The 13,743-nt window shown below is 40.0% G+C and overlaps 1 protein-coding gene across 1 annotated transcript in view; it reads left to right on the forward strand.

The window, feature by feature from the left end:
* The window catches only part of LOC130913588 (protein kinase C-binding protein NELL1-like), a 308,184-nt gene that overhangs the window by 38,067 nt on the left and 256,374 nt on the right, over positions 1–13,743 (forward strand). The window contains exon 3 of the mRNA XM_057832310.1: positions 7,380–7,530. Within this exon, the coding sequence (XP_057688293.1) occupies positions 7,380–7,530 (151 nt within the window). The remainder of the gene's footprint in view (positions 1–7,379; positions 7,531–13,743) is intronic.

Below are 13,743 nucleotides of genomic sequence, written 5' to 3' on the forward strand. Positions count from 1 at the left end.
ACATGGCGATAGCTATTAAGAGTAATTCAGATAACTATAGCATAAAGAACATGCTAACAAGTTTACCAAACCATCAGTGACACTCCAAAACACCAAAATAACATGTGAAATGATATCATAATGTGTTAATAATTTTAGACATAAGTCGCTCCTGAGTCTAAGTCGTACCCCCAGCCAAACTATAAAAAAAATTGCGACTTATAGTCCGAAAATACGGTATGTTGTCTTCCGGGCTGGGGAGATTGCTGGGGTAAAAGTGCATCATTGGATGTCGCCTTGTGAATCTGCACTGCCCCCTAGGGCCGGGCATGAATACTACATAGTTTTCACGCGCAATTGCGACATTGTTTGAATGGAGACGGAACCATACAAATGCCAATGTGAAATTTTTCGTATTCTCGGAGAGTCACCATGTAAACGGCCCCTTAGGTACTTACGTACTGTAGTGATGCATTTAAATTAGCCTTACTCTGCTTCTAGAAGGGGCGGCGTGGGGGGGGGGGTGTGGTTGGGGCTATGAAAACTGCTCTCATTTAGAGAGCTTTAAACCACAGCATCAAATGTAACAACCAATCAAATAAGCTCATCATCATGCAATCATGTTGATAGGCAGGCTACTTAATCATGTAGTCACAACAATCCACATTGTTGATCACTAATGGCTGCGCAATATTTTCCATTCCAGAATGTTATGAAGGGGTAGGGACTGATGGTAGTAAATACTCATGGTGCTTCATGTGCAGCATGTACAACAGCCCTGGGAGATGCGATAAGCACAGGCAATACAGGGACAAGACACAGGAGTGATAGTAGGTCACTCAGAGGCGCTTCTTTATCAAAGATCATCTCTTAAGTTTTATCCTTGCTAAAGACCTGTTCCCTGACATGCACCACACATGTAAGCCAGTAATAGTAATATACATTTTTAATGTAAGTAAATCACTTGAAATGTTAATGGTTAACATCTGACTCTTTTAAATCCCCAGTAATTCAATAACATTAGGAATCATGTGAATTCATTTGTCTTGAGGGGGGAAAAACAGACATTTTGAATGGTGCTATATTCATGACTATCGGGGAAAACATATTGAACAATGTCTGTGATTGCTACTTCAGAAAAACAGTTTTTTTATAGCACAGAGTATTTAAGCACAATGTAAACATTGCAAATATAGTGGAATGAATAACTGACACAACTTAAACAGTAAACAAAATTAGCCTTGTAGTGATTTCTGTCAAATATGTAACATATGTAATGTAACAGAATCAACCCAACCAATCCCACCAATCCACCAACCAACCAGGGTAATATAGAAGGACATGGAGTATTAATACAAAACAAAATACTAGGGCTGTCAAAATTATCTCGTTAACGGGCGGTAATTAATTTTTTAAATTCATCACGTTAAAATATTTGACGCAATTAACGCACATGCCCCGCTCAAACAGATTAAAATAACAGCAGTGTAATGTCCGCTTGTTACTTGTTTTTTTGGTGTTTGGCGCCCTCTGCTGGAGCTTGGGTCCAAATGATTTTATGGGTTTGGGGAGTGAGGATGGTGTAATTATTGACATCAACAATAGCGAGCTACTAGTTTATTTTTTGATTGAAAATTTTACAAATTTTAATAAAACGAAAACATTAAGAGGGGTTTAATACAAAATTTCTATAACTTGTACTAACATTTATCTTTTAAGAACTACAAGTTTTTCTATCCATGGATCGCTTTAAGAGAACGTTAATAATGTTAATGCCATCTTGTTGATTTATTGTTATAATAAACAAATACAGTACTTACGTATGTACCGTATGTTGAATGTATATATCTGTCTTGTGTCTTATCTTTCCATTCCAACAATAATTTACAGAAAAATATGGCATATTTTATAGATGGTTTGAATTGCGATTAATTACAGTTAATTAATTTTTAAGCTGTAATTTACTCGATTAGAAATTTTAATCGTTTGACAGCCCAACAAAATACACTTCCTGTCCAATGCATAGATCAACCTCAATATTTGAAGCAGTTACATTCAAAATAGGAGGTGTGAATTGTCCTTTTAGCAGTGGTTGAAAGATGTCACTACCACTGTGCATGACGTCACTTACTGTATGTTTAGGTTTCAGAGTTAAAAAGCAACTGCAGTGTCCTTTGCGAGAAATACAGTACATACATACAAAAAAAAAGGTTTGATTAGATCCACTTTTGACTTTTCTGCATTGTAATTTTTTTTCATAAGGGTTTTTTCCCCCCACACTATATCAGAAAAAGTATTGAAGTTTGGGGGTTCTTGCAGTCGCCACTCTTGTGCGGAAATCCAACCTGACGTTTGTCATGTACACAAAACATGGCAAGTCCGTCTGGTCTTATGTGGCTTTAAATGGATTTCAAAATTGATGCTCGAAGTGGGGCTAACAAATAAACATTGAATCTGAAAGAACCGATCACGGAAGCACTGATGTGATGTAAACTCAATGCTACTCACGCTGCTGATTGTATTTATTTTGTAGTTCACAAATAATAATGGCGATGACTCCCGTTTTTGTGAAAAAGTTCTAAGAATAAATGTTGTATTACTGTGTACAGTGCTTGTTTTTGAAAAGAGAACAAATGCTAAAAGTCTGTTGGAAAAATTTGTGGACATAGACCTGCCTTTGATTCGTCCTGACAGCAAGTCTTGTTTTAGTTTTCGCTCGCGCTTCGAATGAGCCTTTACGTTATACAAGCAATAGCAGGATGCTAAAAAGTGCTATCCAGTCCCCTACAGCAGCCTCTTTGTTTGATATACGAGAAAAAAGTTGAGAACGCACAACACCTTTCAAATCTCCCAGGAGTGTAAAACAAGATTGGTGCTGCTCGTCCTCATGACACATCACAAAGTCCGACTTTGTGTGCTGTGACTTGTCAGTCCAGATTGGACCGAAGTGCAAATCAAATTGAAACCACAGAAGACCAGATTGACTTGTATCTTGTATATGGCTTGCCAGGCTATCATCACTCTATTCGTATGTACTTACGTAGGTCAGAACCAACGGTGGAACAAATCAGAACTAGGATGGAGCACTGGGCTCTCCAAACCCGAATAATAAACCTCAACATAATATAATTTTACAGCATACACATGCCTGAAACAACAGGGCCTAAGGCCGTTTCACACTAGCAGCAGCCCAATGTGAAGTGGTTCAGCAGCAACCCATTCATTGTGTATGTGGGAGAGGACATCTTGGCGACAGTGAACGGCGGCAGCTGTTTATGACAGAGCGGAAAGTCATGAGTGATTTTTTGCTGGGGGGCGGGCCTGAATTAGAAGTTCTATTTTCACAGCGCTGACGTGAACAACGCATCCGATAGAAAAGGGCAGGAGTGGTGATATCTGTGCTATCAGGCTGTTTCGGCAGAGGGATATGCACAAATCACGGTCAACGAAACCTTGATGAATGCACTTTTTTTAAAGCTCTGGCAAACTCGAAAAATGACTCACACCTCTTCTTGCTAACCAAAACGATACCTCAATGTGCGTTTGTTTGAAAAGGTCACGAATTAAAAAATTTATATATTCACCTTCTCACCGAAACTAGTTAAACAATTTACACAGCTCTTATAATCTCCCCTACTCCCCTAACTTGAAATATGAAAAGTCACTGTTTTCTTGTGCGATAATGAAAAATAAATGCATTGGTGCTTGGGACTAAAGTAAATAATATGCTTGCTGGAGTCCACTCGCTTCTAACTTCCTGACAACGTCTATGTCAGCCTACGTGGCTCCTCCTGTTTTGTGCTTGCTGTGGGCAGCTTTTCACACTGGGCTGCCGCTAGTGTGAAGCAGCCTTTACAGACTTCAGGATAACGGAGTGCACCTAGGTCATTTTGAAGTCCAGGAAGTGGACATAAAGAATAACTAATTAACGGACCAATAAAAACAGTTGGCTACATGGTCCTTAATAATAAAATTCAGATTTGGCTATTTCAACATTGTATGGTTTAAAATCACAGTTTTGATTTACAAACAATGCATCATTCAGCATTAGCCTAAACTGGTACCCCCCTAGCTAGTCAGAGGGAACATTTCACAGGAAAGTATTCACATTTACATTCCAGCCGTCACTAATTGGGAACTAGAGTTATGCGTCCTGCACCAAAGTCAGGAGAATGCACCTTAACACCCTCAGTAACTGTGGAGTAAACAATTAGGTTCTATTGTAGTTTGTAGCTCAACAGTGGCCTGACATTTTCTTCTTTATTCTTGACTCTTCTTCAAAAGGGTCCTTATGATCAATTCAATGGGATGCGGTGCTAGCCTTTGCCAGTCTATTTCATGAATACATGTAGCACACAGTATGTATTAGGTCACACATAAACAGAAATATTGTTGCTCAGTTATTTTGAATGAAAAGGCTAATTAGAGGATGAGTATAGAGGTTTTGCTATTCATAACTTTTGTGCAAAAGCCTTCAGCAACAAATGTGTAAAAGCTTTCATCGCTTTGATCAAAGCAACTCACTTTTCAGCCTGCTGTCTTTCCCCAGAGACATGACAAGCACATGGTAGCAGCATCTCTTCGTGTTTTCCTATGCCGCCTGTTCTCAAACTAGCTCTAAGTGGATGACGACTTGCCTTGCCATGCAGTCATTGCTCACATTTTTGGGTGGGCTCTGTTTTATCACATGTACCTTGATGCTCACTGTAGTTTGTGTTTGCATTTTCCAAAAGCTGAAGGTTTGAAGACTTCGCCCATGTTCTCAAATAACAACTGTTTTGTAATGGTTATATCAGGTTAAGGCGGTGGGGATGCTGGGGGTAGTCTGGAGCGGAGGGTGGCCGGGGCCTCTGTACTTCTCTCGCCCTGCGGCCGGTGGTTCTGGTGGGCGGGGTCCCACCTGCGGGAGCTTTCCTCTTCACTTTACACTGTGAATATATTTAACCATTGGCACCTACACACTCGTTCATGTTTTTAGGGAGAGTAAGAACAGGGCAGTACAGTCCCAGGCTGGCTCCGCCTTTGATTAGAGAGCATCATACACCGAAGATGTGGGGCGGCTGGGACCGGTTGGGGTGGAGGGGTGACATGACAGTTGCCACCCCGCCGCAGGCCCCGCTATTACTACATCTCTTTCAACGCACCACATACAGTACATTACACTCCTCGGGGTGGGTTTGGCGAGGGGCGGTGGGATGTGCGGCTGGGAAGAATGCGGCGGTCCAAATGCCATCAGCCAGACTCTCATTTTTTAATCCATACACTGCACTACCCTCCCCACACAAACCCATCTCAGTGCTGGGTAATGGCTGCCAGTCGGGGACCTGGCAGCCACAGTAATGGAGCGGTAGGTGGGTCCCACACTTTTTCCCTATCGCGTGACTCCCGGGGCGTGCCCTCCTCTTTGCCTGGGCTACCGGTTGCGGGGGTGTGGGAGTGTAATACTACTATTAATAATACTGGGTTCTACACCTCAAACTGCTGATTTGTGTGCGCTCTACCCCACCTATTCACATCTCTTTCTGACTCTCCCCCTCCTTTTTCTCCTCGTTCATCAGGCCCCCCACATGTTGTCCACTGGAAATACAATTGGTTTACGACAGCATGACTGTATTCATAGTTAGTGTAGGCGTTTAATGTATTTCTTGTTGTTGTTTGTTCTTCTCTTCTGTCTGTCTCTCCTTTTCTATCTTCCTTTCTGACCCCTCTTAACCCCTTCCTGTTCGCTGCATGCTCTCTCCTAATAAACTAAAAACAATGAATAATCACATTGGGAGTATATCATACACTCATGTGATACATTAAAACTGTTCAGACCAATAGGACACTGAAGCGCAGCAAAACAAAACACAAAAAAAAAAAAAAAAAAAAAAAACTAAAGTAAACTATAATTACATTGTTAAAAGATAAATGCAGTGCAATGCACTAATGCACCATATAATCAGGTGAGCTTTATGTATGCATTAGGACTGTCAAATTGATCGCGTTAACGGAGGGTATGTAATTAATTTTTTCAATTAATCACGTTAAAATATTTAACGCAATTAAAGCATGCGCGGGACGACCCACCCATGCATAGCTGCAAACAGACTACAATGGCGCTGTTTTATGTATATTGAGAGCTAAAAGGCAGAGACAAGCGAGTGGAGTGGACATTGGCATTCATTGGGACCGTGCTATTTATTGGCATAAGCTTTGGCATCTCTTCCACAACAATTATAACTTTTGTGGTGAGCGACGTGGGGTAGAATGACAGGAGATAATCTTTTTCTTAACACCCTGTGTTGAACACAACGCAGAGAACATATACCATTTGCATCCATCACTGACAATCATGGTTGCCCAACTTCCCACTTAACACTTAAGTCGCTACAGTATCATTTACTAAAGGCACAACAAAAATAATATTCTCTAAAAAAAAAAAAATAATGTTAACAAAAAGAAAAGCGCTCAATGCAAAGAGAACTGGCATTCCCAATCAAAATAGCTATGCAAAATAGTACTCAGACTTTGGTCAAACTCTATTTAAACATTTCGTTTAGCTCAACAAATAGACTAGATGGCAATATTTAGTCACAATATACGATTTATCAGAGGTCTCGTACGTTGTGAAGTCAAAACTCAAATGAACGTAAGGTACAATTAACGCAGAAACTACGGCGTCAGTCAAGGGGCCAAACGCACTAGAAAAACTTGGCTAGATCTCTAATTAATTTAAAACTCGCCCTTGTCACCTTGTGGTGTATTTCAATCACTACCTTCCCCAATGGCGAGTTATTAGTTTATCTTTTGATTAAAATTTTTACAAATTTTATTAAAACAAAAACATACAGAGGGGTTTTAATATAAAGTTACTATAACTTGTACTCACATTTATCTTTTAAGAATTACATGTCTTCCTATCCGTGGATCCCTTTCACAGAAAGAATGTTAATAATGTTAATCCCATTTTGTATATTTATTGTTATTATAAACAAATACAGTACAGTACATACAGTACAGTATGTTGAATGTATATATGTCTTGTCTTATCTTTCCGTTCCAACAACAATTTACAGAAACATATGGCATATTTTAGAGATGGTTTGAATTGCGATTAATTACGATTAATTAATTTTTAAACTGTGATTAACTCGATTAAAATTTTTAATTATTTGACAACCCTATCAAATACTCATTTATTTTTAGTCCGAAAATAAGATACCCCTGGGACAAAAAAATACATTATGTATGTTGTTCTCAAAGACACATTGATATATTGTATGCTTGTATACACAGTTATGGTTGTACAGTTTTACTATGTTTCATCTTTTGACTAATGTGTTGCTTGCATATTCAGCAAGGACACTATGGCCTGTGTACCTACAAGTTTCTGATTTATCAACATTTTCCCTCTTCAGATGTTGGGAGAGCAATTCAAGCCCCGGCACACAGCACAGAGAAAGTCATACAGCTATTCAGGAGAAAAAGTGAATTTACCTTTTTGGCCTCCATCCAACAGAAGTCCTCAACATCGGGTGTCATATTCTCAATCCATGAGGCAGAACACAGGTAATCTCTCCATAATCCTCTTCATTTTGTCTGCTGCTTCTCTCTGGCACAACTCTACTGCAACGGATTAGACCGCTTTTATAAGAGGAATTCTCCTTCTCTAGTTGTTTGTGGGTGGCCGATGCATAGGTGTACTTAAAACTGATGTTAAAGATCACAACAGTCACATTCTGGTTTCATTTCATATCTGCTGATGATGGAAAGAAAGTCATTGGGTGAGATAATGTGCACAGGCTTTGGAAAGCATGGGCAGAAAGATAAGGTTGTATGTAATGTCTGTAAAATGAATCACATGCTGATCACACTTCTCACAGGATGTTGCATAAACAGGAATGCAATGTGCGAAATGATCTTGCACCTAAGCTGTCATGAAGTTGCAACTACATGTGTAAAGATCAGTCTCACAATCCTTATCTCTTCTAAGGTCCACCACACACACTGATGTGGCCGAACTCAATTGCCGCGCAGTGCGTTCCCTACGCTAGTCTTCAGAACTGGCTAAGTTCCTTATGAGGTATCCCAGGAAACACCCTGCCACATTTTCATTGACTTTTACCTAGAACATGTAGGATTTATGTTACCTATAAGTGAGGGTAATGTGATCTGGTAGAGGAAGCAGCTCAAAACTAGTAAGTTTTCAGGGCATTGATCGATTACAATTGGACCTGTCTGGTTGTCTAGGAAGAAGTGTTGCCTCTTATCTGAGCAGGCCTCATTAGCTCATGCAACAACATACTCTATATGCACATGCAAGATTAGTAAATTTGAGACTTAAGCCTCTGCCAGAATCTGGCATAGGGTGAAAGAGAAATGGAAATGTTGCCAAGCTAAGTAGCCGCTGAATGGGTGTGTTATGAGAAAAGCTGTTGCTGTGTGTCATAGTGACGAGATTTGTCGTTCACTTGAGCAAACGAATCCATTCCGGTTCGTTCAGTAAAAAGATTCGTTCAAACAAATCGTTCAACGAATCGTTCGCCCCCCTCATCTCCCTCCCCGCCCAAACGAATCGTTCGGTTACTGAACGGGAAGTGACGTTGCCGAACGAATCACCAAAGACCGCTTCGCAGTATAACTGAACGGGAAGTGACATTGCTTGGTCCCTCCCTCTCTTCCACATTGACCACTCGTCGTAGTTTCAGAAATGAGTGACAGGCGGTATCATTCTGCTTTCACAGACAGCCTCGTCTCCCTCCTGCTGCTGCAAAAGCGAGGGAGAACTTCCGCGTCGTCTGTCCTAGTTCTATGGGCTCAAAGTCATGGCTCGTGCTTGCATTTCGATTTAGGACACGGTTAAACATTTTCCTTTTGTGAGGGGAGTAGGGGGCGGGGGCGCACGGACTTTCTTTAGCAGGTTCTTGATCACACATACATATACAGCATGTTTGCTGTCACGAAAATAAAAATACATCGAAAGTTTAATTTCTGAATATGGAACGACCAACACATCATATTTACATCTCGCTCTGTTGTATTTTTGTTTTTTAGTATTAAGATGATCGTGTTGAATTTTTGCACTGGTATTAATAAATAAAATAATCCGGTCAGCTCCCCTGTCGTCCCCGCATCTCAGATCGTCAAATGCTGACGAGAAATAATTGTTTGCTCTTTACGATGTCGCCTTTCTACTCTCATCAGTCTGTTAAGAAAAATGTAGACATATTGCGACATCTCCCGTGTCCGCGTGCTTTGTTTTTGGGCGCTTGAGTAGCACATGATGGACGGATTGACATAATTTGTCAAACCAACCAACACCTGACACGAAGAAAAAAAAAAAAACACTCGGAAAAAAATTACATGTATATACAGTTTCATTGCAAATCAGTATTATGGTGATCATATTGTTTTTTTTGCACTGGTATTAATAAATAAAATAATCCGTCCAGCTCCCCTGTCGTCCCCGCATCTCAGATCGTCAAATGCTGACGAGAAATAATTGTTAGCTCTTTACGATGTCGCCTTCCTACTCTCATTAGTCTGTTAAGAAAAATGTAGACATATTGCGACATCTCCCGTGTCTGCGTGCGTTGTTTTGGGCGCTTGAGTAGCACATGATGGACGGATTGACATAATTTGTCAAACCAACCAACACCCGACACGCTGACACGAAAAAAATAAAATAAAACACTCGGGGGAAAATTGACATGTATATACAGTTTCATTGCAAATCAGTATTATGGTGATCATACTAAATATTTTTTTCTGTGCACATATGAGGTAAATATCGCTGCCATGAAGCCTCCATATAGTGACAGTTCTCTGCCCGCTTCACTGCCGTCACGCGACCGCAGCTCAGCTTTTGCTTGCCTCGTAGCTACCCGTGTTTTAAATTACTGTAAATTTGATAGTATGTCGTCATAGGCAGTCACGAGTTTGTTGAGAAAAGTACTACTCTAAACAATGCTCGCTAGATTTGTGTGGTGTTTTTGTCTGTTTGAGCAGCATTTGATAGGCTCCACGTTAACAAATATGTGACAAAGTCATTTCCTTTCATTTTCTGATTCATTCACCGCATAGTCATTACTGGAAAATCAAGTTAGCAGCAAGCTAGGTCAGGAACCGGAGGACCGAGTCACTGAACGGGAAGTGACAAAACTCAGTCTTGCCCCCCTGCCTGCACGCTGGCTGCTTATTGGCCACACGTAGACGTGAGTGACAAACGCCCTGATTCTGTTTCCGGTCCCTCCCCTGCCCGCGATGAGGCTGGCGTCTGATTGGTCGTGTGCGATGTCAGAAGACGCTGCCGCTTGCTCAACGCCCTCCCACGCAGCGAACAAGCACCACCTTCATAGAACGAATCAGTGCAGATGATGATTAGTTCGGTCTCGTTCACCAAAACAATTCGTTCAAAAAGAACGAATCGTTCGCGACCGATACAACACTAGTGTGTCAGACTTCAACACTGCAAGTGTACAATAATTAAAGCCAGAGATGAACAGAACCTCAAAAGCCTTGGTGCTGACTTTTGTCCCTCTGTGTACCTGGTAATCCTCTCAGAAGGCTCTAATAGAGCCTCAGCCCATGCCTATTCTACACCATTATAAAACCGACCTCCCATTCCACTATTTCAGCTAGTTCTGTCTCCACCATGAATTCCTTTAGTTGCCTTGTTCTTCATATTACTCACAGTACAGTCCAATCACCCTTTTTTCCCTCAAACCTCCTCTGCCAGTTCAACTACAATGAAATGGCAATTTTCACTTATCCCTTGCTGTATTCATCCTCAAAGTGAAAACAGCTTCTGAATGTAATTCTCAGTCCCCACTGCAAATGCATACGGCCTTACCTTTGTTTCTTTGTACAGATTTTTGGGACTGAACACGACAAACAGAACCCATTTTTGTCAAGCCAGCACTTCTCCATATAGTAACAAAAAGTCTCAGTTAGTTGTGATATTTCTGTGATAAACAAACTGAAAGCTAAGTCTCTCCACTGCTCAATATGGTACATGTGAGTATTCAACACAAACATACTCAGTGAACTGTTGAGCTGGTCCATCCATTGTAAAGGGTTGTGAACGTCTCCATTTATAAGTTCTTTGGCATAAGGGGCTATGTTAAGGATGTGTCAGATGAAGCTGATGTGAGACAAGTGATGAAAGGACACGTTCTATGATGAAGGTAGACACTTTTTGACATTTGTTCCAGTCGGCACATTACTGAAATGGAGGATGAATACTGATGAAAAACGACTTCTATGTAGTATGTACAGGACCTTTGGAGGGGTATCCTCCTTTTCCAGGCTCCACTGGAAGACCTCTGAGTTAGTTCAAGCACAAAATCCTTGAAATTGCCACAAAGTACAAGTACTTGTGAGGTCATATTTACTTCTGTAGAAACAGTACGTCACCTCATATTGTTTTGTGTGCATACTTGCTCTTGATTAGACAGTTATGTTCTTGTTTTTGTCGTGTGAAAATCTACATAAAAAGATATGATTATATAAAAAAATAAATGTAACCCCTGTAAGGCCAACAAGGATTTTTGTCAATTGGGCACGTGCGCTTGGGTTCTAGAAGGAAAATTTTTGGTGGATCAGCAAGTAATTTATCACACAATAAATAACTGGAGCCACGAAAGGGTTAAAATGAAAATTATAATTGAAATAGAAAACTATGTACAAATATTTACAATATATTCACAATCACTGCCTATAACAGCCGGCTCTCTAATGTACAACAGTTCCAACTAGTACCAGAAAGAATAATAAATTAAAGTGTCCCTTCAAAATAAGTGAAGAGTGATCCTAATATGTGTGAAAATAAAAGTGCACAGTTCTGTACTTTTTTTTCCAATCCACTGCAGAACCACTTCGCAATCCTACTACACTGGAGAGGTAAGAGTTTGAAGATTGTGCTCCTTGGAAAAAGGAAACAGTTAGGTCCGTCAATCAGGGTTAGCTCGCCATCTCCCACGTCAGGGAGAATCCAGAATCCAAATCCAGTGTAATTCAAGGGTGATAAAAAAACCTAGCCTGTATAAAACAAGGCTATTATAATCTAATTATTTTCTAATTCTTAAGTAATGTTATGTTTAATAACATTAACTGCAGTTTAACTCAATTTAGTAATTGAGTTGTCTGTTCTCATTTTAAACATATACTGAAACACTTGAACAAAAATATATTCAACATTGAACAGAAAAATTAACTCAACGTTGCATTTGTCAACAATTTAGTATCACAGACAATAGGTTTCATAAGTGCATATAATTCAACTGCTGTGACTACAATTTTACACTTGAGTATAGTTTGCCCATTTGCAGTAACTCATCTAGGTGCTTTCAAAGAGCTTCACTAGCTCCAGGCTCAAGGAACTCCGGTTCCACTCCCTTCTCTATTCGTCAACATACAGGATGACAATTATTTTACTAACTTTAGTCAACAAATTCTTATTAACGAGTCACGACCGAACTGGCCAGCTAATGCTAATGTTAGCGCCGAGTAGCTTGATAGGCTTAACTTACCAAGGACGAGTAAACTGCACTTTTGCCTCACGCACACCGTCTCCAACTCAGCCCACGCTGATAAGGAAGAGCTACAAAAGGTACACTCGCTTTGTGGAGGGATATTACCCGTAAAATGTTGAATAAATTTGCCCAGTGGCTCTCCGATACAGCACCTCTCTACTGGAGCAGCTCACAACACGGTCAGTTGAGAAAAGGGGTTGGTCTCATCGTGTTGTTGGTAAATTTCCATTGGCTTGGAGCATTAGCAGAGGGGTGGAGACTCGTTTTATCTATAATTCACATTTTGTGAATTAGATCATCTGTAACTAAAATAATTGAAATGCAAATATAAAATTAATAATGTTAAGTTCCATCATGTTATTCAATTAAAAATATGTATTCAATTATCTATTGGGTTACAGAAAAATCTGGCATTCATCATGTCATTCAGTGTGAACATAGCCATCGTGTAATGCTGAAAAATGGTAGTCAGAGCAACATAAGAGTCAATTTAATTAGATGAACATTTGAATTTTTTCAAGAAACCTTTTCTGTGTATAAGAAGTCTAAGATAATCTGGATCCCAAGCCAAGTCTTAAAGCTCGTTCCAGACAGCTATTGACACAGAATAGTGAGGGATTGAAAGGCTATTAAGGAGAGACCCTGTTTTTTTTGTTTTTTTTTTTACTGTTGCTTAGTGCTCAGGTCCAGAAAAGCTACACAGTTCTCAGCTGTGATACCTGACATTTTTGTTTTCCTGTAGTTCAGGATGGTTTTCTTTTTGTTCAAAGCCTGTTGTTCCTTTTTTGAAAGCATTTGACAAGATCACTTGTCGACAGGAAGAGCCCCTCACCCCTACGTAATTGAAGCTGGTGTTCACAGGACTAGCACAACATCTCTTTCATCCAGCATCCGCTGGGAAAATCTTGGCCTGTCAGTCGTTCTAGCTAGCTTCACTTGTCAGTTAAGGGTACTTAGTCTTTTTCCTTTCATAAAACATTTACGGACAAGTAAGAATCTTTCAGAGATGGTCAATGTCACTCAGAGTAGGTGGTGTAGATGGAGAGTGATGACTCGAGGCATAGCTTGCTGCATTCTTGTAGTTCATTTTTAAATACAACCCCAATTCAAATTTATGCGGGATGTTGTGTTAAACAGAAAAACAGAATACATGATTTGCAATCATCGTAAACCTATATATTAATTGAAATATGCTATTAAGACCCTATATTTATTGTTGAAAATGAATTTATTGTTTTTAGCAAATAAT

The sequence above is a fragment of the Corythoichthys intestinalis genome, chromosome 1, assembly GCF_030265065.1.
Source record: "Corythoichthys intestinalis isolate RoL2023-P3 chromosome 1, ASM3026506v1, whole genome shotgun sequence".
In the NCBI taxonomy this organism is placed as follows: Eukaryota; Metazoa; Chordata; class Actinopteri; order Syngnathiformes; family Syngnathidae; genus Corythoichthys; species Corythoichthys intestinalis.